This window comes from Pleurodeles waltl, chromosome 3_1 (assembly GCF_031143425.1).
Source record: "Pleurodeles waltl isolate 20211129_DDA chromosome 3_1, aPleWal1.hap1.20221129, whole genome shotgun sequence".
In the NCBI taxonomy this organism is placed as follows: domain Eukaryota; kingdom Metazoa; phylum Chordata; class Amphibia; order Caudata; family Salamandridae; genus Pleurodeles; species Pleurodeles waltl.
The window spans coordinates 384,071,928-384,094,716 of record NC_090440.1 but is presented as its reverse complement, the minus strand read 5'-3'; the positions used below and the strand labels follow the sequence as shown (position 1 = coordinate 384,094,716).

The 22,789-nt window shown below is 48.5% G+C and overlaps 1 protein-coding gene across 4 annotated transcripts in view; it reads right to left on the bottom strand.

Moving 5' to 3' along the window:
• EFL1 (elongation factor like GTPase 1) overlaps nucleotides 1–22,789 on the bottom strand; it is a 770,553-nt gene that overhangs the window by 738,914 nt on the left and 8,850 nt on the right. For all 4 annotated transcript variants that reach the window (XM_069222577.1, XM_069222575.1, XM_069222574.1 and 1 more), the window contains exons 2-3: nucleotides 2,532–2,632; nucleotides 1,363–1,430 (exon numbers count right to left, since the gene is read on the bottom strand). In XM_069222577.1, coding sequence (XP_069078678.1) covers nucleotides 1,363–1,430; nucleotides 2,532–2,622 — 159 coding nt within the window. In that variant the 5' untranslated portion in view covers nucleotides 2,623–2,632. The remainder of the gene's footprint in view (nucleotides 1–1,362; nucleotides 1,431–2,531; nucleotides 2,633–22,789) is intronic.

Here is a 22,789-nt window from a genome sequence, read left to right as displayed (position 1 = left end):
GAACAAGGAAGAAAAAAAAGAGTTGAACAATTGGTTATGTGCAGAACTTGTTTCAGCAGTATTTAAAAGGAGCTGAGAATGTCCAGTTCTTCAATCTCCTCTTTTAGCAACACATTAAAAAAATTACAAAACGTTTGAAAAAAACCAAAAAGTACTTCTGGTCAGTGCATGAGACTGGTTGGTGTGTATAAACTAAAATTGTTCTTGGACATCTGGCCAGGGCACAGAGAATGGGAAATACTGCGTTTAGTAGGAAAAGTGGTTGAGAAAGACCATTAGAGCTGGACAGTCTCATAAGTGAAGTATAGGTGCGGACTCTTCAATCCTCTGCAAAACTTTAGAAAGACTGCCTGAAGTTCTACGTGCCTTGGAAGAGAGATTTAGAGTGGAAAGCCTTAGATCACAAAAGATCTTCTTCAAAAGTGCTTATATCTGAATGTTTCAATTAGAGGAAGAGAGGGACTGGCTGCAAGCTTTAAGCCAGATCGTAGGGTCTAGGAAAGTTAGGCTGGGCTGATGCCTAGCAAAAAATGAAGGGTGGTTTCAAACTGTTTTCTTTTGTGATCAGCATCAGGACCCATGACCGGGTCTAGTGTGTTCATGATGTCATTGGTTGACTACGAGACATGCTACATGGTTCTATAAACTTTTTTTGGTTTTGGGAACTATTTTATTGGAAGCCCTGTGTAGAAGGTTTTGGGGGTAATGTTAAGATTTAGAGCTATAATCAGGATTTACAAATAGACTTACTATCCAGGGGAAGAAACTCATGGTAGACTGGTGGGGTTTAAAAGTGGACATGAACAACAAAGATCGTGTAGCACACTAATGCATACAACGCTGCCTCAGACAGAAATAAAAAAAACAGTCATTTGCAAAGGAGTATTCTTCGCTGTTCTTTTAATGATTGTGGGTCTTTACTGATTAGCAAGTGTGTAGAGGTCAAACACTTTGTACTTCAACATCATGATGTGGCGCTCATATTACTTAAGGAGATTCCCAATGCGGTTGTTTGGTCGGAAAGACAGCCCACAGCAACAAAAATCACCACGTTGGAGTGGCAACTTGTAGGACTACTGAGGGGTGGGGTCACATGCTAGTAGCAGTTTACGGAAGAGCAGAAGGCAAGAGCAATGTGGCCTGCAATGCCATAGATTTACTAAAATTGACCAATCATAACTGTGCAATAATCTTGTGGGCCAATCTAAAAGTGAAATATACTTCAGGCATAAAGAGGCTCAAGGGGGTTAAACCAATGCAACTAACAACTAAAGGAGGCGAGCCCAAAGTCCTCTTCTGTTTACATTAATGACATAAGACCTTTTGCGCTGCCAGAATTAAAAGCATTTGCCATCATCTTACCCTTCCTGCTAGTCGTGTGGAGATAATCCCATTGCTAGCTATGAGACAGTCAGCCAAAGTGGTTTTTCCTACAAAATAAAGACAAATCATTGTTTTCAAAACAAATCAATCTGTTTAGCAACTAATAGAAATACTTTGCATATTGAAAAAAGGTGCACTGCAAGCTTTACAACATTGGTACTTAAAAAGAACATTCACTCACTTAAGTGGATAGGTGACTGCATACTTGAAAACCATCATGAGGTGGTAAATATTTAAAAGTAGTGACTGCACATGTAGCGTCAAGTCATAGAAACATAATTTGATTCCTCCCTTCTTCTGCACAAAAGTGTTGTTGTGGTGATTTTATTTACGTGGTATGTATATGACGGTTGGTCACAAGTGGCTGAGTGAAGAAATCTGAACAGTTACATTTGGGCGACCTGGGTGAGCTTATGTCAGCTGATGTTGTTGCACGTGTTTTACGTCCATTAGGTACTAGACAAAAAAGTAGAGCATAATTTATTAACATTGGTTACTTGTGTAAGAATTGTCGTAAAATATTTTCAAGTTCTTGGCAGAAGACTGGTCAAATGATGAGATTGAGAAATGTAAACTGGAATACTGTAAATCAGAAACTCACTTTTAGAGATATTAAATGTGATAATCTCTATAAACAGGGACTCTAGAATTATGTGATTTTTGCAACTGTGGTGATTTCCACAAATTTATGGATTTGACGCATTTTACACATAATCCATCATCTGCTGTATAATCTGTAGATTTTAATTAAAAATGTTTCTACTTCAAACAGATGAAAAGTTAGTAAAAATGTTGTTAAGTGTGTTGCCGCACAGTCAAGGCCCTTTGCAAAGGTTGATTGGTCCCGTTTCTCTTGTTTATTGCTACGTTTAGGTGGTAAACCAGTACGAACGGCAAGAAATCTTTGCCCAGACAGAGTTAACATATGTAAAAATGACAAGTAAGTAATACTATTACAAAATCAAAATGTGCTGCATTATGCTGCAGAATTAGCCTTCTTTTGGTGCATAATTTAGACACCCCGTAGCATGATTTGGTTCTCCCCACCGCATAATTCCAGTGGTCCTGTCTATAAATCAGTATAGCATTCAAAACAGAAGATGCTCACCACACACTCATCCTAATTGTCCTTTGAAGAAAGTTCTTACCATGGTCCACATGTGCTAATATACAGATATTTCGGATGTTGACTGTATTTTTCTGTAAGGCAATAATTTTTTCCAGATTGGTGATACCCATTGTGCATTTTCTGTGGAAGAGAACAGAATATTAAAAAATTGAATGCATGGGTTTTTTCATTTTTTAAATGTCTTTATCAAGGTTCAACCAAGAATGATTGCTGCATAGTGTGGTATGCCTTGCAACAGGTCCACCAACAGTTATGGGTGAAGATGCGCACATAAGATGCCTTCGCTCCAACACCTCTCGTCCTTGGGAGACCGAATCATCAGACAGCATGCATCACATCAATAGAATCTCAACTTGGTCTATCTATAGGAGACTGAATTATCACAAAGCATGCATCACATCAATACAATCTCAACTTGGTTCACCTGCCTCACCTCAAATTAACTGCCTTTGCCCCTAAACAATATTCGTGTGTGGATGTGTACATCATGCAGGGTTTCCGGGGAATATTTCGTCAATATTGGTTCACTTAGTTACAAGTGATAAAAACAAGCTCCTCAAAACCTACAGGCAAGATATAACAGGTAATATATCATAACTTTGCAAAATGTGAACCCCATTCCATGTTTTAAAGCTCCTAAACTAGTGAACTGTGGGGTCGAAGTACACTATCATACGAAAGAGCAACAAATGGAAGAAAGGGTGTCTATTCATGCATTTGTGCAGAAATTCCTGATGTTAAGAACTCTCTTCAACATAAAATATTAAAACAGTGAATTTATGCGTACATTGTTTTTAGCAGTTTACTAAATACAATACTAAACTTTAGAAAAAAGTAGCAGTCATTTTCGAGCATTCTCTTTCCACGTGCAAGACATTCTTCAAATAAAAAAATGCTAACGCCAACATCAAGCACCAACCCATTGACAAATAAATAGTTCTAAACAGCCTACGTTTAATAGTTGAAATTCGAGAGGGAGGGTCCTTTACTTTTGGCGCTCTTTAGTGTTTGAACACTGTAATATTTAGGCCTCATTGGAAGATTATGACGAGGCAGCTGGCTCTAACAGTAGGCACATGCATCCTGCATGGATATTTCCATGTTTCTCCACAGTGCACAAGACCAGCCCTTGTCTTTTTTTATTTTTTTTTACAGAGACATGGAGGCCCAATGGACTAGTGGCGCGAGGTGGAAGAAGGAGAGCAGGGCCTAGGGACCCTAATTTCCCTGCATCATGTCCTCTCAACCACAAACACAGATGTAGATGTATATGTGTGTGTACATATCGATATGTGTGTATGTATGCACACACATTCCAGACACAGCAATTATCAGAACTATTTATTTTCTGGTGTAGGAATACTGGAGTGAACAACACTTGGGTGGAGAAGCATTTCTAAATATAGGCCGATCTTAATAACTTTTTTAACTTTTTAGATGAGCACTAACATGACTCCGAAAAGGGATATCTTCAATATGCTGCAGGTATATCAACAAAGGTGAGCAGGCATTGTCCAAAACAGACGAGAGACTCTCGAGTCATAGATAGAGAATGAATTGTAGTGCAGGGCACTTCAGGAAGGTGCATATGTAGCAGAGCAGCAAAGCATTACGGATAACTATTGTAACCAGGATCCTAAGAGTTAAAATCCATAGCTTGATTTCAACTCACCTTAACTTAACCCTGAATAGGTATGTATGTTTTAGCAATAGGCTCATGGGAGACTCATTTTTATTGAATTTTTTATGTATTATTATATTGTTACAGTAGCTGACTCAAGCCCATTCCATATCAAGTAGCTCTGCCTGACAGAATCCTTCTAAATCACGATCTAAACAATGCACAGGTGCGTTATGAGATCACCAAGATCCTTGTTGTCTGTACTAATCCACCAAATAAATCAGGTTATGCTAGTATATTTAGGATAGCACTTGCATTCCACTAACCAGAAATGTGCATATTTATTTATTGGTGTTACAGGCAACCAAGTAAAAAGTGGAGTAAATGTTTAATTCAGAAGGAGTGTCAGAAATAACTCAGACTATGACTTAAGTCACTTCAAAACCTTAATGCAGCAGTTTAATATTCTCTTTCTTCTGGCCGACAATCAATTTAATATATGTGGCTCGTCCGTGGGGATCTCATCAGTGCGCATGTCACTGAATTCATGTTACCAACAATGAAATAGTGCATTCGCAATCATGACAACCAGAAGGACTGAATCCTCAATTAGGCAAGCAGTGTGGAAAATCAATTATGCTACAGCAGCACGTTTAAGAAATTTAGAACAAGTCTCCATCATGCCATTAAAAATAAACATGACATTTACCTCAAATCTCAGGTATATGGGAAACGTTGTTAGCCTGCATAGACTCAATCATCAGATGAAATCAGGTTGAGTCTAGTGAAAACAGAATGTTTCCAGGAACGAACTGCTTTAGATATGGCACATTTGAGTAAGGTATAAATAATATACTCATTCGGGAAAGTCTGACTTTATGCGTCTACTAGAGAAACATCTTGCACAGAGAGAGGCACAGGGGGCGAACATGCAACTGGTGGCTAAACAGTTTGAGGAAATTATGCAGTTCAAATAATGAAGCAGGGCAATATTTGACGGTTTGTGCACAGCATGGAGATCAAGAGAGTAAATGGGTCACTGCACGAGCCTGTCATCAATGGTCTAGGGATAACCCTCCTCTCAACCTATGGATTTAATAAGAAGCCATTGTCACTAAGAGTAGTGTTTCAGGAGTTGATAAATTGGTAATTTACCAAAGCTAATGCAGTGAAACATTCGTAAATTCCACTCGATCGCTCCATAAGCATCAGAAGACCGGGTGAAGCGATTCCTCCTGCCCTCTGGGAGGCCCTTATTGTTATATTGCTACCATTATGAAGCCTGACAAGGCCTATCCACAACGCTGCAACTCCTACAAGCCTCTCTTCATAACCAACATTGAGAATAAAATACTGGCCAAATTGATTGCACCCCACCTCCCCCTTCCGCACATCGTTCGCCCCGATCAATCTGGCTTTGTGCCTGGATGTTCCACTGGCTTCAAGACCCTACTTACTGTCACAAGCACTTGGAAGCATACTGGAAACTAATGCCGATCCGCCCCCGCACCAAGGACATCTGAATCTCGTCTCCTTTGAGGCATACTTGAGGACACAAGACGACTACGGCTGACGAGGCAGAGGCGATTACCCTCCCCTCTCCTATGTAACAATGCAGACGGGGGAGCCCCCTCCTGGCAGGTCCCTTTTTGACTCCTGTGTACTGTGAGAACAGGCTAGGTGCATTTGCCGTGAGCTGCACTGGTCCTCCTTTACAAGTGATACGTTATGTAGTGCCTCTTGATTAAGATGCACTTGTTGACGATGCTGCAACTGTTATTACTGCTTGCTTCAGTGTTCTACTTTGTTCAGTGGCTGGCTTCACCCCATCCCTGATCCCCCCTTTCCTGGTTGTTCTGCCGCACTTCACATTATGTTGAAATTGTATACATTGCTTGCCCCACTGCTATGTACGGTTATTGTTATTACGGAATTGACTGTTTACTGTAAAACCCGATAAACACAATTTGAACAAAGCATCACGAGAAACCAGAGGCAGGTAGGTATTCATAAGGATTAATAATCTTCAACTTTTTAATGCCACTGTTAGCTTCCAAGCACTAATGTCAAACTTAATTTTCACCTAAATGAATAAATAAAGAAGCTGCAGCTTCCATAATGCAAAAGACCTGCGTGCAAATAATATCCAATGTTTTATCACATTACTGCTGAGTCAACATTAGATTACAAACTAAAATGGCGAGACAATCAGTGCAATAGATGTAATATAAAGCATTCTTAGAGGCGCAAGCCTTTGAGCATAGCAACAAAAAATGTATGCAAGCTTTTACACCTTGTAATGTTGAAACTACTCCAGACCCTATCATCCTGGATGCACCCATAGTTGCCATTAGGCACAAAATATTAAGGAAATGTCTTATATAAATCTAAAATGAAAGCCAATATGCAAGGTAATCCGCGGAGATGTTTATCAGAACCATAGCATGCCCACGCTAAACATATACAGGGATTCGACCCACGGGCCGATAAAACATTACCAGCGATATTACCAGTCAGGGCTACGTTCAACTAGTCTGCTAATGAAAAGGCCACGAGTGCTTATTTTGCCCAGCGGTTGCCGGGAATGGGCACCAGGACTGACTAATAATTATCAGACTTGGACCCACAGCATGATAGAAAAGGGTAAGAAATTGAGAAAGGAGGAAATTAAACAGAACCTGCAGGAGCCAGATAATGAGACATGAAGGACGGGGTAATGGAATAAAGAGACATGAGATGGAATCAGGACTACGCAGTATTGGTATTAGGTAACCCTGGCAACTGGGAGCGCCGACGAAAATCGTTGTGATCTTCGTTCATTTTATTGTTTGCAAATTAAACACTGGTTACAACATTGATCAACAACAAGTAGCTTGTCAGTTACAATTAGCAGGCGAAGTAAAAGTAAGTAGTTCACAACATTTAGAGTCTGAAATCAATCGCCAAACCATAACACGGCTTAGCACACACACAAATGCATGCACAGCCAACCTGACAACCAATACAACTACAGCCAGATGGTGGATGACTGGACGCGTTGAGGTCTAAGTGGAATGTGGGAGAGCCAGAAAAAGAGAGTGTGTCTGTATGTGTTTCAGACACCTCCCGTCCCACATATCTTACCCCTTCTAATTCACATATTAACAGATGCTATCCCGGGGGTGTGGCCTGCAGCCGATGAAGCTGCACGCCTAGCGTGACGCTCCGGGCCCCAGCTAAATTAATAGCAGAAAAGAGCCCTGAACGGACTGCACGACATCACCCCGGTACCGGGGAACCGCCTGGTTGATGCGGAGAAGACACCTATAAAAATTGTTCAGCGGTTGGGGAGACATATGTGATTTTCCCCCGCGACCAGGGAAAAACAAGATGGCGGCCGCGCCCGAGTGCCAGCTCTGCTGAGCGCGCATCTCGCGGAGGAGAGGGCGGAAAGCCTGCGGCCGCAGAAGCAACCGTCCTGCCCTCTGGAGCAGTCCAACATTGGCGGTGGGCCCACTCGCCTTCCCCGGGGGGAACGAAGACGAAGAGGAGCAGGTGAGAAGAGGCAGCGCTGCGGTGCGGGTGAGCTGAGGTGGGACGACCCACCCAGTTGGGAACAAGCGGTCCACCGCTGATCTTGCGGCCTGCGGTCCCACTGTGGTGAGGTGCTGAGAGCAGCACGAGCGGTCCTTCCCATGGGCTCCTAAGTGGGGGCCACATGAAAGAGAAACACCCGGGCCTGAAAACCACACCCTCCCCCTGTGCATATCCCTCAAGTGGGCAAAATCCTGGGGAATACCGACTCCTGTCAGGGGAGAGGGGGGAGTACGACTGGCCCCACTATCCAGCGATCAGTGTCCACTCATTCTGCCAAGAGCGCGAGTACCTGCGGGGTTCTGAACATCCCTCCCCCCGTCTGAGGGCACCAAACATCTGACAGAAGCTCAATCAAAACGAAGGAGAGGGAGACACCCAGTCCTCCCTCACAACAATTTAATCTCCCCATCCTGGTGCTTAGAGGCGCATTTCTGGGACAACAAGGGGGCTCATCCCGCTGAAATTTTAGAGCAAAGAGCCTCGGAACTTAACAGTCGAAGACACCTCCCTCCGTGAGTATGCATAAGAACTGAACAATGGGTAAGCCAAAAAAACGCGAGGGGCAAGACCTGGAAGAAACCATAGTTACCAGGCTGCCTGGGCAATCCCCTAAATTAAGCTCCCAAGACTGCTCAACACACCAGGAGACGACACTGGACACGGTCCTTCAAGCCAAAAGGGAGTCACGCGAAGCCCTCGAGTAAAAATAGATAACTTGACAGTAGACCTTTCATTGCTGCGGGAAGCCCACTGTAGACTTACGGAAAGAGTGGGAACGAACGAGAAGGCTCTTGAACAAATAACATCAACACAGAAATCCTCATCCACTGAACTCATGGAGCTTACCTCCTGGGTCAAAACTCTGGAAACTAGGGCAGAAGACGCCGAAAACCGCACCCGTAGGAGCAACCTTAGACTGATCGGTCTGCCGGAGGTGGTGGAGTCATCAGCAGCAAATATGGAATCCTTCCTGGAAAACTGGCTCAAAGAAACTGTGGCCCTCAAGGGCCTCTTGCCGTTTTTTGCGATAGAAAGAGCCCACAGAGTACCCAGTAGACCTCCTCCCCCCGGAATAAGACCACGACCGATAGTGGCAAAACTATTGCATTTCAAAGACAGAGACTACATCCTATCGCAAACCCGTTTAAAAGGCGAAATCACAAAAAAAAAATCGAGTCATGATTTTCCCAGATTTCACTAAAGGAACGCAAGCACAAAGGGCCTCCTTCAATGACCCCAAAAGCATTCTACACGAAAATGGTTTAAAATACGCGATGCTTTTCCCGGCCAAACTCAGTGTGGAGTATGAAGGCAAAACGCACTTTTTTTCATCACCACAATTAGTCGGGGAATGGCTGGAATCCCTGAATATTGCCGCCCCCAACCCTCGTCGCAAAGCCCCTCGCACATCTGTCAGGAAATGCAGCAGATCCACCAAACAAAGCACGGAGGTCACACCCCAAGACACCAAACTCTCCAAGAAATGCGTGAAGCAGTGGCCGCTGCGGCAGCACTGAGCGGAGGAACCTTCCCCCTCTCCCAAGCATCTGGTAACACCTCAGACAATGACTCGAGCTGCGAGGACTCCTCAATCTCCTCACGGGACACCCTCACCAGCTTGCCAAAAGTGACCCTGAGATCGTCGGAAGAAATGATATGACCCTTTACAAGACGAGCTGGAACCCTATGAATATTGATACGAACCCAACCAACTTACAATGTTTGGTAGGAGAAGAAATCACTTGAACTACTGAATGCGACATAACTTGAATAATAACTCCTTGGGCAGCTGATATGGACATGCTGGGTCCCAGGAATGGCCTGGAGCGTAGGCTCTCGGTCTCTGGCGTGCCACCCACCTATAGGATGCTAGCAAAAGTTATAATGGTTTGGACGGGGATAGTTCTGGTCACCGGTCCTGGGGAGAGGGAGTTGGGAGTTCAGTTTATTAAGTTAGAAAAGAGAGTAACTCATGCACTTACCATTAATGAAGCTGATAATTCTCGCACTAGAAACACGCTATCAAAACATAAATCCAAACACCTTAGTACGAGCACTTACCTTAGCCGCCACATGCAAAGAAACCAAGATAATGACTACGAAGTATAAAATAATAACCTGGAATATCAGAGGCTTAAATAATATGTCTAAGCGGTACAAGGTGTATAGCCAACTAAAGCGCAGGGGGATACGTATAGCTCTATTGCAGGAAACCCATCTAGTGGAGCAAGAAGTTAACGCTCTTAAAAAAAGATGGAGAGGCCAAATAATTGCCACTAAATACTCAGCATTCGCAAGGGGAATGCTGCTGTGGATCCATCCTGGGGTGTCCTTCCAAATACTACGCCAAGATCATAGACAAAGAGGCGAGATATGTAATAATAGCCGGGAGATTAGAGGGAAAAGATGTAGCTATAGGCGGTATATACACGCCAAACCAAGAACAAGGGACATTTTTTGACAAGTTATCCCTGGAAATAGGCCCACTTCTAGCAGGTCCAAACATAATTGGGGGCGACTTTAATTACATAGCAAACATCAACCTGGATAGATCGCATCCTCCTTTAACAAAATCGCAGACCCTAAAAAACGCCAAATCGTTTACAGACTGGCAGCAACACTGGCACCTGGGAGACAGCGGGATGCTACTCAACCCGCATACTCGGGACTACTCATATTACTCATCGGTACACGATTTACATGTTAGGCGTGACACTGTTTTAGTATCCCCTGAAATTCTAAACGACGTGATAGCGGACGAATACCTTAGCCGCACAATCTCAGACCATAATCCTCTGGTGATCTTGCGGACTTGGGGTAGAGAGAGATCAACGATTCCAATGTGGCTCCTCAGGGCGGAAATGCGCGAAGATGAAGCATTTAAACACCTTTTACATACAACCATTGTCTAATTTTTTTTAACAAAATACAGGGAGGGCATCCTCCAGATCCATTGAGTGGGAGACGTTCAAAATAGTAATCAGGGGCACTTGTATTACCAAGAATATAGGAGTTCGGAAGTCAATGGAAACGGAGCTCCGAAGACAGGAAGACTCCCTTAGGGATATTGAGTGTAGGCACCCTGTACAACCAGACGTGGCCCCCCTGTTGAACGAAACCAAAGCCAAAATAACTGAAGCAAACACAAGATTAACATGCTTCGATTACAAGCAGCACTTAATCAAACAACACTCAGAGGGTGATAAGGCAGGCGCCCTGCTAGCTTGGCTCGCTAATCCACCAAAACAACAAACAGTCATAGTCGAAATTGAAGAAACCCCAGGTAATAGCGTATATAGCCAGAAAGAGATAAACACTAGCTTTGCTAAATACTATTTAACATTATATGCGCCTCCCACCGAAACACTAAATAACTCCCAGATACAGGAGTTAGAGGAACTTGCCCTCCCTAAACTGGGAACTGAGGAGAGTTCGACCTGGGCAGCACCAATATCGATCGCAGAGATCAAAACCGCGATCCAAACTATGGCAAAGGGCAAGTTCCCGGGAGCTGACGGACTCCCATTGGAGTTCTATAACCTATACCAAGATCTACTAGCCCCACTTCTTTGCACAATATATACAGAAGCATGGAACAAAAACAGCCTGCCTCAATCCACTAACGAAGCCATTATGATACCCCTACTGAAACCAGATAGACCACCTGTTGATGTCCGCTCCTACTGTCCATTATCCATGCTTAACATAGATTATAAAATCTTAAGCCGGATACTAACCAATAGACTCTTACCTCATATGCCCTCATTGATCCACCAAGACCAATTGGGCTTTATCCCACAACGTAGTACAGCTCAAAATATTAGGCGCCTAGTATCAGTACTCCACTCCATACCCCCCGACAATGACACAAGCGGCGATTATAGCAGTAGACATCGAGAAGGCCTTTGACAGCCTGAGATGGGACTATCTGGAACAGGTCATGCTAAAGTTGGGGCTGGGAGAGGGATTTGCGCGATGGCCAAAACTGCTGTACACTGATCCTACCGCAAGGGTGCAAACAGGCAGTACTATATCTGGCCCTTTCCAGGTTTGTATAGGCACTAGACAGGGTTGCCCATTATCCCCCCTTCTCTTTGCGGTGGCGGTGGAACCCCTTGCTCAAATGGCCAGAAGAGGGCAGTATTTCAGGGGCATCTCAATTAACAATTGGACTCACCATATCGCCTTCTATGCAGAATACGTGCTGCTCTTCCTTCGGAGCCTGGAGGTCGATCTGCCAGAAGAAATGGCTATGTTGGAGAACTATGGAGTAGCCTCCGGGCTCCGAATCAATTGGAGGAAATCTTCTATCTTTCCTATGATCGAGGGCACCACTGAGACCAATGACACAATAGGTCTGCCCTGGTCCCCTAACACATTTAAATATTTAGGAGTGAATATATACCACAAAATGGAAGACTTGCTGGAAGGAAACATACATGGAGCACTCAGAGGGATTAGAGCTAGCATGCGCTTCTGGGAGACACTGCCCCGGACGGTATCAGGAAGAACTGCCTTGCTTAAAATGATAGTGTTGCCAAGAATGCTATATTACTTCTCCACCATCCCACTCATAATCCCGAAAGCAGTGTTCAGAAGCATAGAATCCATGACCGCGAGTTTTATCTAGGGAACGGGTAGGCACAGACTTGCATTACACTCCCTTCAAAGACCCACTGCAGAGGGAGGTTTGGCTGCCCCAGATCTAGAGATATATTACTGGGCAGGGCAACTAAAATGGCTAGCAAAACAAATTAGTGAACCCCCAGTTGCAAAAGAATTACAGATCCCCTTAAATTGCCCACCTGAAATGATACTGGGTATATTACTGAACCCCAGGAAACCAAAACAACAATTACCATTGGAGTGGGAATCGACAAGATATTGCTGGGAACAACACCTAAAGCGTACCCGTACAAAGACTCCATACGCACCGGAGGCGCCCCTGGCCTGCTTGAAACACATAATAGGGGACCAAACGCTAATATGTATTAATAAACTAGTGGCACATAACATCACAAAGTTAGGAGATCTATATGGCAATGGGAAACTGCGCACATACACAGAACTACAAGATCAGTTCGATCTCCCATCTGGATTATTCATTACCTATAGCGCAGTAACGAGGATCACACAAAAGACATGGAGAGTGGGAACACTGGAGCCGCCGACCCACGGAGGTTGTAGCCTTCTCTGCTCAGTAGGGGAGCAGAAAGGAGTGATATCAGAAATATATAAATCCTTACAAAACAGCACATGCACACCTCTAAACAAACTCAAAACTAAGTGGCAGACAGAGTTAGACACCACCATTGATGAATCACAGTGGGCAAGGCTCACCGCTCATATTTACTCAGTGTCTAGAAACGCCAGATCTAAACTAATAAATTTATATATTTACCACAGGGCCTATTTAACCCTGCAAATGATAAATAAAATATACAGTACAAACGACACAGGCTGTCCCCGATGTGCCGAACCAGCTGCAGGACTTGTACACATGCTATGGAGCTGCCCACAAATTAGTTCATACTGGGTAGAAATATTTAGGAAAATCTCCACTAGCACTGAAAGGGCGCTGACCCGGTCTCCTCTGGTGGCTCTACTGGGGGACTTCCCATGTCCCTCAGTTCATAAAACATCTAACAAATGTATCGACCTGGCTCTTGTCCTCGCCAAAAGGGAAATCACTTCACATTGGAAAGACTCTGTGGGCCCGCAAGTAAATAGATGGCAAGACGCTTTAGAAAGATGGGCGGAAATCGAGGGATCTGTATTACTAAAAGAAGCATTACAGGGGCGGCGACCTAGGGATAGCGCCATACAATGGGACTCAATACTGGAGAGTCTGAGGACCCTCGATGCCCCTGTTCCAGAGGATGCTTCAACTGCCTCAGAATCCGAATCTGAGCCTGCCCCTACAACATAGAACTATGCGTGCTTGTGATGAACTGTTATCTCAAACAGAGAATTATCAGCTCAGGAACATAATATGATGACTTAAGTGCATGGACGGGGGGAGGGCGGGATACTTGAATGATGTAGGGAAAATTTATTGTATGAATATTATCGACATGTATAAAAAAGAAAAGGCAATAAAGGATATTTAATTAAAAAAAACAGATGCTATCCCCTCACAGGCACCTCTGCGCAGGGCTTGTTCTGTGTCAGTGATGGGACATTACACCACGTAGATCAAGGCGTCCCAGCCAGCTTGTGAAAGGACCTACTCTGAAAATATTAATCTGTGTTCCAAGGGAGTTTAAGTCAATAACACTACAAATGCCTGATAAACCCGTCACGAGCAATAAACTGGACATTTGGTGTACCACATCAGCTGAGAACAGAAAAAGGACAGACACCTCAAATATGGAGCAATGCAAAACAAATCAGGAGAGTTTGCCACATAAGGGCAGACGGATGACTTTAAATATATGGAAACTGACTTAGGGGGTCATTCTAACTCTGGCGGGCGGCGGAGGCCGCCCGCCAGAGTTCCCCCCTCCGAAATACCGCACCGCGGTCAGTAGACCGCGGAGGGTATTCTAAGTTTTTCCCTGGGCTGGCGGGCAGTCGCCAAAAGACCGCCCGCCAGCCCAGGGAAAAACTCCCTTCCCACGAGGATGCCGGCTCGTAATCGAGCCGGCGGAGTGGGAAGGTGCGACGGGTGCTGTTGCACCCGTCGCGTATTTCACTGTCTGCCAAGCAGACAGTGAAATACTTGTAGGGGCCCTCTTACGGGGGCCCCTGCAGTGCCCATGCCAGTGGCATGGGCACTGCAGGGGCCCCCAGGGGCCCCACGACCCCCCCTACCGCCATCCGGTTCCCGGCGGGCGGACCGCCGGAAACTGGATGGCGGTAGGGGGGGGTCGGAATCCCCTCAGCGGCGCAGCTAGCTGCGCCGCCTTGGAGGATTCCAAAGGGCGGCGGTACACTGGCGGGAGACCGCCAGTGTTGCCGGTCCGACCGCGGCTTTACCGCCGCGGTCGGAATGCCCTTGGGAGCACCGCCGGCCTGTCGGCGGTGCTCCCGCCGACCCTGGCCCCGGCGGTCTTGGACCGCCGGGGTCAGAATGACCCCCTTAGTGTCTCATCCAGCAGGTGCCAAGTCCTCCTGCGATAGAAGGAATTTAGTATGAGGACTATGGGCCGCCGTGTTCCTGCTGACTGACATTTTGCCGCCTACACTGCAGCACATAATTAAACGGCACTGCAGTTGTCGGTGGAGGAAATGCTTGTCATCAGGCAGGAAGGTGAGCAGGGGTGTAAACAGGGCATGACCTAATGGAAAAAAAAAAACAGTCAATCATCACGGGGAGACACTAGCGTTGAGAGTGAGTCAGTGTTTGTCACATGGGAAATGTCCTCAAATCGTCCTTATCGACAGACTGTTCACTGCCTGCCTGCACTGTAGCACCTAATTAAACAGTGCTGAAGATGTAGGTGGGGAATGCATGCCAGTAGGTTGGGTAAGGGAGCAGAGGTGATGGGGGCACTCACTGTTTAATAAATAAATAACAAATAGTCCATCACTGTCGGACAAACACCAGCGACAAGAGTGAGTTTGTGTTTGCCACAGGGTGAAATGTCTGCAAATCAAACAACTTATTTTAGATCAAATTGATACATTAGGTTTACACTTTTTTCGGCTTGTATTGAGTTGTACTCTACTAAACTAAAACATCATGGGGGGGTCATTACAACCCTGGCGGACGGTGTTAAAGCGGCGGTAAGACAGCCAACAGGCCGGCAGTAAAAAATTTGCATTTACGACCGTGGCGGAAACCGCCAACAAAGACAGCCACTTTAACACTCCGAACGCCACGGCGGTACAAACAAACACCGCGGCGGTCACCGCCAACAGACAGGCGGAAGACAATGTACCGCCCACACTATTATGACAGGCCAATCCGCCACCTTTTCCGGGGCGGATTCACCGCGGATAAAAACAAGGCGGAAACAGGAATTTCGAAGGGAAAACGCTCACCTCTACACACTCCACGAGGAACGAGGACACCATGGACCCGGAACTCCAAATCCTACCTGCGATAGTCTTCCTGCTCCTGTACCAGGAGCACGAACGCCGGCGGCGACCACGGTGAGTACTGCACCTACGACACAGGGGAGGGGGGGAGGCAAAAAACAGGGGGACACACAAGCAACACCCCCACCCTCAACCACTACAACACACACACTAATGCATATCTATACATTATAGTTACACCCCCACTGGTGCCCAGAGTGCTTCATCCTGTGAAGGACAGAGGTAGTGGATGCATGTCTCCACTGGTTCTGGAGGGGGACTGGTGCCCAGAGTGCTTCATCCTGTGAAGGACAGAGGTAGTGGATGCATGTCTCCACTGGTTCTGGAGGGGGACTGGTACCCAGAGTGCATCACTCACCCCGTGCAGGTCTCAGTTGCGTCAGTGCCCCTGCCGCTCATGGGCTAGCGGTGCTTGAGTTGGCGGTGCCCTGTTCAGCGGTGCTTGAATTGGTGGTCCTTCATGGCCCAGCTGGGCTGGGGCTGGCAGGGCCCTCCTGGGCAGCTGGGCTGGGGCTGGCGGGGCCCTCCTGGGCAGCTGGGATGATGGCTGTCTTCTCCGCCGTGCTGCTCTTCCCAGACTTGCCGGGTTTCTTGTGGCCCTTCCCCACCTTGGGAGGTGTCACAGCGGAGTCCACACTCCCACCGGGACCCCTGGGAGCGGCTTGGGTGGCTGGAGTCTTCCCCCCTCTCCCGCCGGGCACTGGCCAACTTCTGATGCTTCACGGGGGGGACTGGCTGTGCTGTGGCTCCATGCCACACTGGCTGTCCTGGTGGCCGGTGCACTCCACATACCTGTGACTACAGGCACCACTGGTCCCGGAGATGTTGTGGCTGAGGTGCTACTTCGGGACCTATGAGATGGACGGGGTGGGGGAGATGTGGGAAAAAGGTCAAGGCTGGACAGGAAAAGTTTTTGGGACACAGTGGGACGGGTAGCTGGAGGGGGTTTGGGAGTGGAGGAAGAGGTGGTGGTAGTAGGAGGTGTACGTTTGATGAGTTTGGGTGCAGGTGCATGCGCTGGAGGCTGTCGTGAGGTGGATGGCTGTTGGGTGGGTGTGTGCCTGCGTTTGTGTATCTTGGGAGTGGGCGTCACAGACACACTGGGAGAGGACACAGTGGACGTGTGAATGGTAGTGGGGGTGGTGACTGCAGGTGAGCGGGGTGTGCTGGTGCGTGTGCTGGTGAGAGACGTAGTGGCTGTAGAGGTAGTGCATGCAGGTGTGTGTGTAGACGAGACTGGGAGGGAGGAGGGAGACGAGGAGGAGGGGGACACAGTGGAGGCAGTGGATGTTGGTGTGTCTGCATGTGTCCGATGCTTGCGTGAGTACCTGTGGGATGTGTGGTGCTTATGTTTGCCTGAGCTTACCTTGTGTGGTGAGGTGTGTGCAGGCTGGTCTGATGGTGTGCTTGGGAGGGGCAGAGGTACAGGGTATTGGGTCTGGGTGGAGGAAGTTGGAGGGGGGGAGGCTAGACACAGGGACAATGGCTGCCATCAGTGCTGAGGCCAGAGTTTGAAAGGCTTGGTGAAGGGCCGCCTGACCAGAATGAATGCCCTCCAGGAATGCATTAGTTTGTTGCAACTGCCTTTCTACACCCTGGATGGCATTCAAAATGGTAGACTGCCCAACAGTGAGGGACCTGAGGAGGTCAATGGCCTCTTCACTGAGGGCAGCAGGGGTGACTGGGGCAGGGCCTGAGGTGCCTGGGGCGAAGGTGATGCCCACCCTCCTGGGTGAGCGGGCACGGGCGAAGGCTGAGGGGCTGCTGGGAGGGAGGTGCTGGTAGGAAGGGTGGCGGCTGTTCCTGTAGATGCAGGGGGCACAAATGTTGCCGCCACCACAAGGGAGCTCCCATTAGAGGACGAGTCCGTGTCGCTGGTGTCAGCTCCTGTCCCCGCCGTGGAGCTCCCCTCGCCTCCGTCCCACTGGTGAATTCAGAGTCCGTAGTGTGGCCCTCCATGGCCATGTGGGATGCAGCTCCCTCGTGCTCCGGTGCCACTGCTCCTCCGCCTGATGATGCTAATGCACACAAGAACAGGGAAACCCCAAAGGGGGGGGGGGGGGGAACAGAATAAAGACATGTTGAGTGCATGGATTACCGCTACCGTTGGCGGACAAGACAGACACAGAAGCCCCCTGCACTACGCCGCGCTCTTGGGCTCTACAGTGCAATTCCTGGGAAAGGGCCTACAAGGCTATGGACGACATCTGCACACATAGATGACACAGGGGCATGAATAGCTGTACTTGCCACTCTACAGAGGTAGGGTGAGGGGCCACAGGGCCATGCCTTACGGAGGGGCCTAGCCTACGGAACTCGCCCTGGCCTAGGGAAACCCACAGCCCTCCTCCCCCACCCAGACAACTCCACTGCGCGTAGTCAGCTGAATGAGAGTGTACTCACCCCCTTGTGTCTGCTGTGATGCCCTCAAGCGCCCATCCAACTCCGGGTAGGCCACCGCCAGCATCCTGAACATCAGGGGGGTCATGGTTTGACGGGCAGCCTTCCCACGTTGGGAGGCCATCCCCAGCTGAGCCTCCGCCGTCTTCTTGCTCCAGCGGCGAATGTCCTCCCATCTTTTCCGGCAGTGGGTGCTCCGTCTGTGGTAGACCCCCAGGGTCCGGACATCCTTGGCGATGGCACGCCAAATATCTTTCTTCTGGTGGGCGCTGACCTACATGAAATGTACAGGGGAAGAAGAGAAGTCATTACCAACTGCACCGTCAAAGTGAGTGGCCCTCATCCCTACCCTTGCCATGTGGCACATGCACCCACCGTCTTTCATGCACACAGAACTCTGCCCACTTCCTTCTTACATCCAGCCCTCTCCACACAGGCATAGCTCATACGCCATGCTCCCTGTGTACTTACCTGTTTGTCTGGAGGACCGTAGAGTAGCGTGTACTAGGGGAGGACCCCATCAACGAGCGTCTCCAACTCCTCCGATGTGAAGGCAGGGGCCCTTTCCCCAGACGCACGAGCCATTGCTCCTTCCAGACCGAGGTCACAGCAGCACTTGCAGTATAGGTCCTCTCCTGTCGAAGATCAGGTATCGAGTGATTGAACAGATAGAAAATGGCGGTCACGTCCGCGGCGGAGCGTACCATCACCGCCGGCGTTCATTGTCATTGGCTCCTGGGACCCATAGGGCCCAATGTTAACCAATGCAGCATTGCGCCGCGGTCTCCGACTGCCTACCGCGACGGTGTACAACGCCAGCGCAGTTACCTCACATCCCATTGTCCCACTTTAGAGGTCAGGCAGCCGCCATTCCAGGGGCCCACATGGCCTAATTTCCAACTGCGTCACACATACCTAGGCCTAGTCTCAACACACATACAGGCCATCTATTGTGTATGATTGGTTTTCTGGGTAAACTGTGGTTACGTACCTCTGAGTTGTTTGACTCTGTGGTCGCTGTTGTCCTTCATAAGCACCATCTGCTGGGACATGTGAGGAGATGGCGAAATCCTCCGGTGTACCGACCGCTGGTGGACCTGTCGACAATGGAGGAAAGACATTTGATAATCACCTACAGGTTTGACCGTGCCACAATCCAGGAACTGTGTACCCAGTTGGAGCCAGACCTGATGTCAGCAATCTGCCATCCCACAGGAATCCCCCCTCAAGTGCAGGTGCTATCAGTGCTCCATTTCCTTGCAAGTGGGTCTTTTCAAACAACTGTGTCCATGGCATCAGGGATGTCCCAGCCTATGTTTTCCAACGTATTGGTCCAGAGTGTTGTCTGCCCTGCTGAAACACATGCGGAGCTACATCGTTTTCCCTCAGGTGGAGGATTTGCCTACAGTGAAAGGTGACTTCTATGCCCTAGGACATATCCCCAACATTGATGGGACCCATGTGGCTTTGGTCCCCCCCCCCCCCCCCCACAGGAGTGAACAGGTGTACAGAAACCGGAAGAGTTATCATTCCATGAATGTACAGATGGTATGTTTGGCAGACCAGTACATCTCCCATGTGAATGCCATGTTCCCTGGCTCAGTGCATGACGCCTACATCCTGCGGAATAGCAGCATCCCTTATGTGGTGGGTCAACTCCAGAGGCACCGTGTGTGGCTATAAGGTGAGCCATTGGAAGCAAGACAGTGGGAATGGGTGCCTGGGTTTATCCCTCCAGGTTAGTGAGTGTCTAACAGTTGTCCCTCGCCATTTGCAGGTGACTCTGGGTACCCCAACCTGGCATGGCTACTGACCCCAGTGAGGAATCCCAGGACCAGGGAAGAGGAACGCTACAATGAGGCCCATGGGCGAACTAGGAGGGTGATCGAGCGGACCTTCAACCTCCTGAAGGCCAGGTTCAGGTGCCTGCATATGACAGGTGGATCCCTATTCTACTCACCAGAGAAGGTGTGCCAGATCATTGTGGCCTGCTATATTCTTCACAAGTTGGCTTTGCGACGACAGGTGCCTTTTCTGCAGGAGGATGGTCCAGATGGCGGTGTTGTGGCAGCTGTGGAGCCTGTGGACAGTGATGAGGATGAAGCAGAGGAAGAAGACATGCAGAACAGGGACTCAGTGATCCAGCAATATTTCCAGTGAAACACAGGTGAGAATACATTCCTGCCTACTACATGTACTTAAACACTACTACCTCTCTACTGTCTGTCGTTTTCACCCAGTGTATGGTCACTGAGTTGTCACTTTCCCTTACGGTTTCAGAGATGTGGGTCCCAACGTGTGTCATCTGCTTAGATTCCTCATGGACTAGAGCTGTGTGACATAGGTATGTTGACATAACTATTTCAAGAACATTTGGTCACTGTAATTGCAAATACACTATTTCGAAATCACAGACAGACTCCAGATCATTTTATGCTTTCGGTGTGTTTATTTAAATGCAAAATATTGGAGGGGGAAATTAAATGGTGAGGGGTGATGGCGGAGGAGTGTCCATGGCAGAGTCCTGTCTATTAGTCTTACAGGTGCATTGCCCATATGGGCATAGGAAGTGGAGCTGGGGCAGTTTAATTATGGACAGGGTGACAAAGTGGGACAGTGGGATGACAATCAGGGTGGTCTCATTTCTTGGCGGGGGTCTTGGCATCGTGCTCTGTCTTGTTCCTGGATCTCAGGGACCATTTGCGGGGTGGTTCTCCATCTGCAGGGGGTGGGGTGCTGGTGTGGTGGTCCTGTGGCGGGGCATCCTGTCCATTAGCGCCGGCGGAGGTGGTGGGCAGTTCATCGTCCATGCTAATGTCAGGGGCCCCTTGGAGTGCCACAGTGTCCCTCCTGGTGTTGAGTACTTCCTTCAGCACCCCTACGATGGTGCCCAGGGTGGAGCTGATGGTCCTGAGTTCCTCCCTGAAGCCCATATACTGTTCCTCCTGCATGCGCTGGGTCTCCTGAAACTTGCCCAGTACCGTTGCCATCGTCTCCTGGGAGTGGTGGTATGCTCCTATGATGGAGGAGAGGGCCTCGTGGAGAGTGGGTTCCCTTGGCCTGTCCGCCCCCTGTCGCACGTCAGCCCTCCCAGTTCCCCTGTGTTCCTGGGCCTCCATCCCCTGGACCGTGTGCCCACTGCCACTGCCCCCAGGTCCCTGTTGTTGTTGGGGTGGTGGGTTATCCTGGGTTCCCTGTAGTGGTGGACACACAGCTGATTGACGTGTCCTGGGGACGGAGGTATGGCCCTGCTGGGTGGGTGCTGTGCTGGTGTTTCCAGAGGGGGGAAGGTCTGTGGTGGCCTGTGCCTGTGTGAGGGGAACAGACTGTCCAGAGGTCCCTGATGGTCCGGGCAGGTCATCTAGATCCAGGTGGACAGAGCTGCTGTCATCACGGTGGGCCTCTTCTGTGGGTGGAGTGGACATGTCTGGACCCTCCTGTCTGGTGATGTTGGGTAGTGGTCCTGCAGGGGTGGAAAGGCATGATTATTGCATCGATGTGTGGCATGGTGTGCAATAGGTGGGTGACCGTGTACCCCAGTGCTGGCATTCCTGTGTGGTAGCTTGTGTGATGATGGTTTAGGGGGTTGTATGGGTATGTGCAGTGGGCATGCTTTAGTGATGGGTGTCCATGCTTTGTTGTTGCATGCAGGGCTTGGTGTTGGGATGTGTGGTTTGTGATATTGGTACATTTGTGAGGAGTTGGAGTGATAGGGGTGAGGGCGAGGGTGGGGGTATGTGATAGCATGCAGGTAGTGTGGGGGATGTAATAGTTAAGTATTGACATACCAGAGTCCATTCCTCCACCAACTCCTGCGAGGCCCTCAGGATGCAGAATCGCCAAGACCTGCTCCTCCCATGTTGTTAGTTGTGGGGGAGGAGGTGGGGGTCCGCCGCCAGTCCGCTGAATCGCCAGGTGGTGTCTTGAGACCCCGGAACGCACCTTCCCCGTAGGTCGTTCCACCTTTTCCTGATGTCCTTCCGATTTCTTGGGTGTTGTCCCACTGCGTTGACCCTGTCCACTATTCTTCGCCATAGCTCCATCTTCCTTGCAATTGAGGTGTGCTGCACCTGTGATCCAAATAGCTGTGGCTCTACCCGGACGATTTCCTCCACCATGACCCTGAGCTCCTCCTCTGACAACCTGGGGTGTCTTTGCCGTGCCATGGGGTGGTGTGGGTGATGTGTGGGGTGGTGTGTGTGGTGATAAGTGTGGTGATATGTAGTGGTGTGTTGTGTGAGGTGCGTGGAAGTTGTGTGGGTGATGGTGTTATGTGCCTGTGGATGCTGTTGTACTTGCTGGTGGTGTCTCTCTCTGTGCTTCGTTCTCAATTTTCGGTAGTAGGGGTTTGTGTGTGATGTGGGTGTGTGTTTTATACAGTATTGGGTGTGTGGGAGTGGTGTGTGTATGTGTATCAGGTGTGTGTATTTTGAATTGTCCAATGTGGCTGTGTTTTGTAAGAGTGTGTGTATTTTGAGCGCGGCGGTGTGTACCGCCAATGGAATACTGCGGTTGAAAGACCGCTGCGTGGATTTGTGTGTCGTGATAGTGTGGGCGTATTTCTGTTGGCGTGACGGTGGAGGTTTTGTTTTCGCCAGTTTATCACTGACCTTTGGTGTGGCGGACTTGTGTGGGTG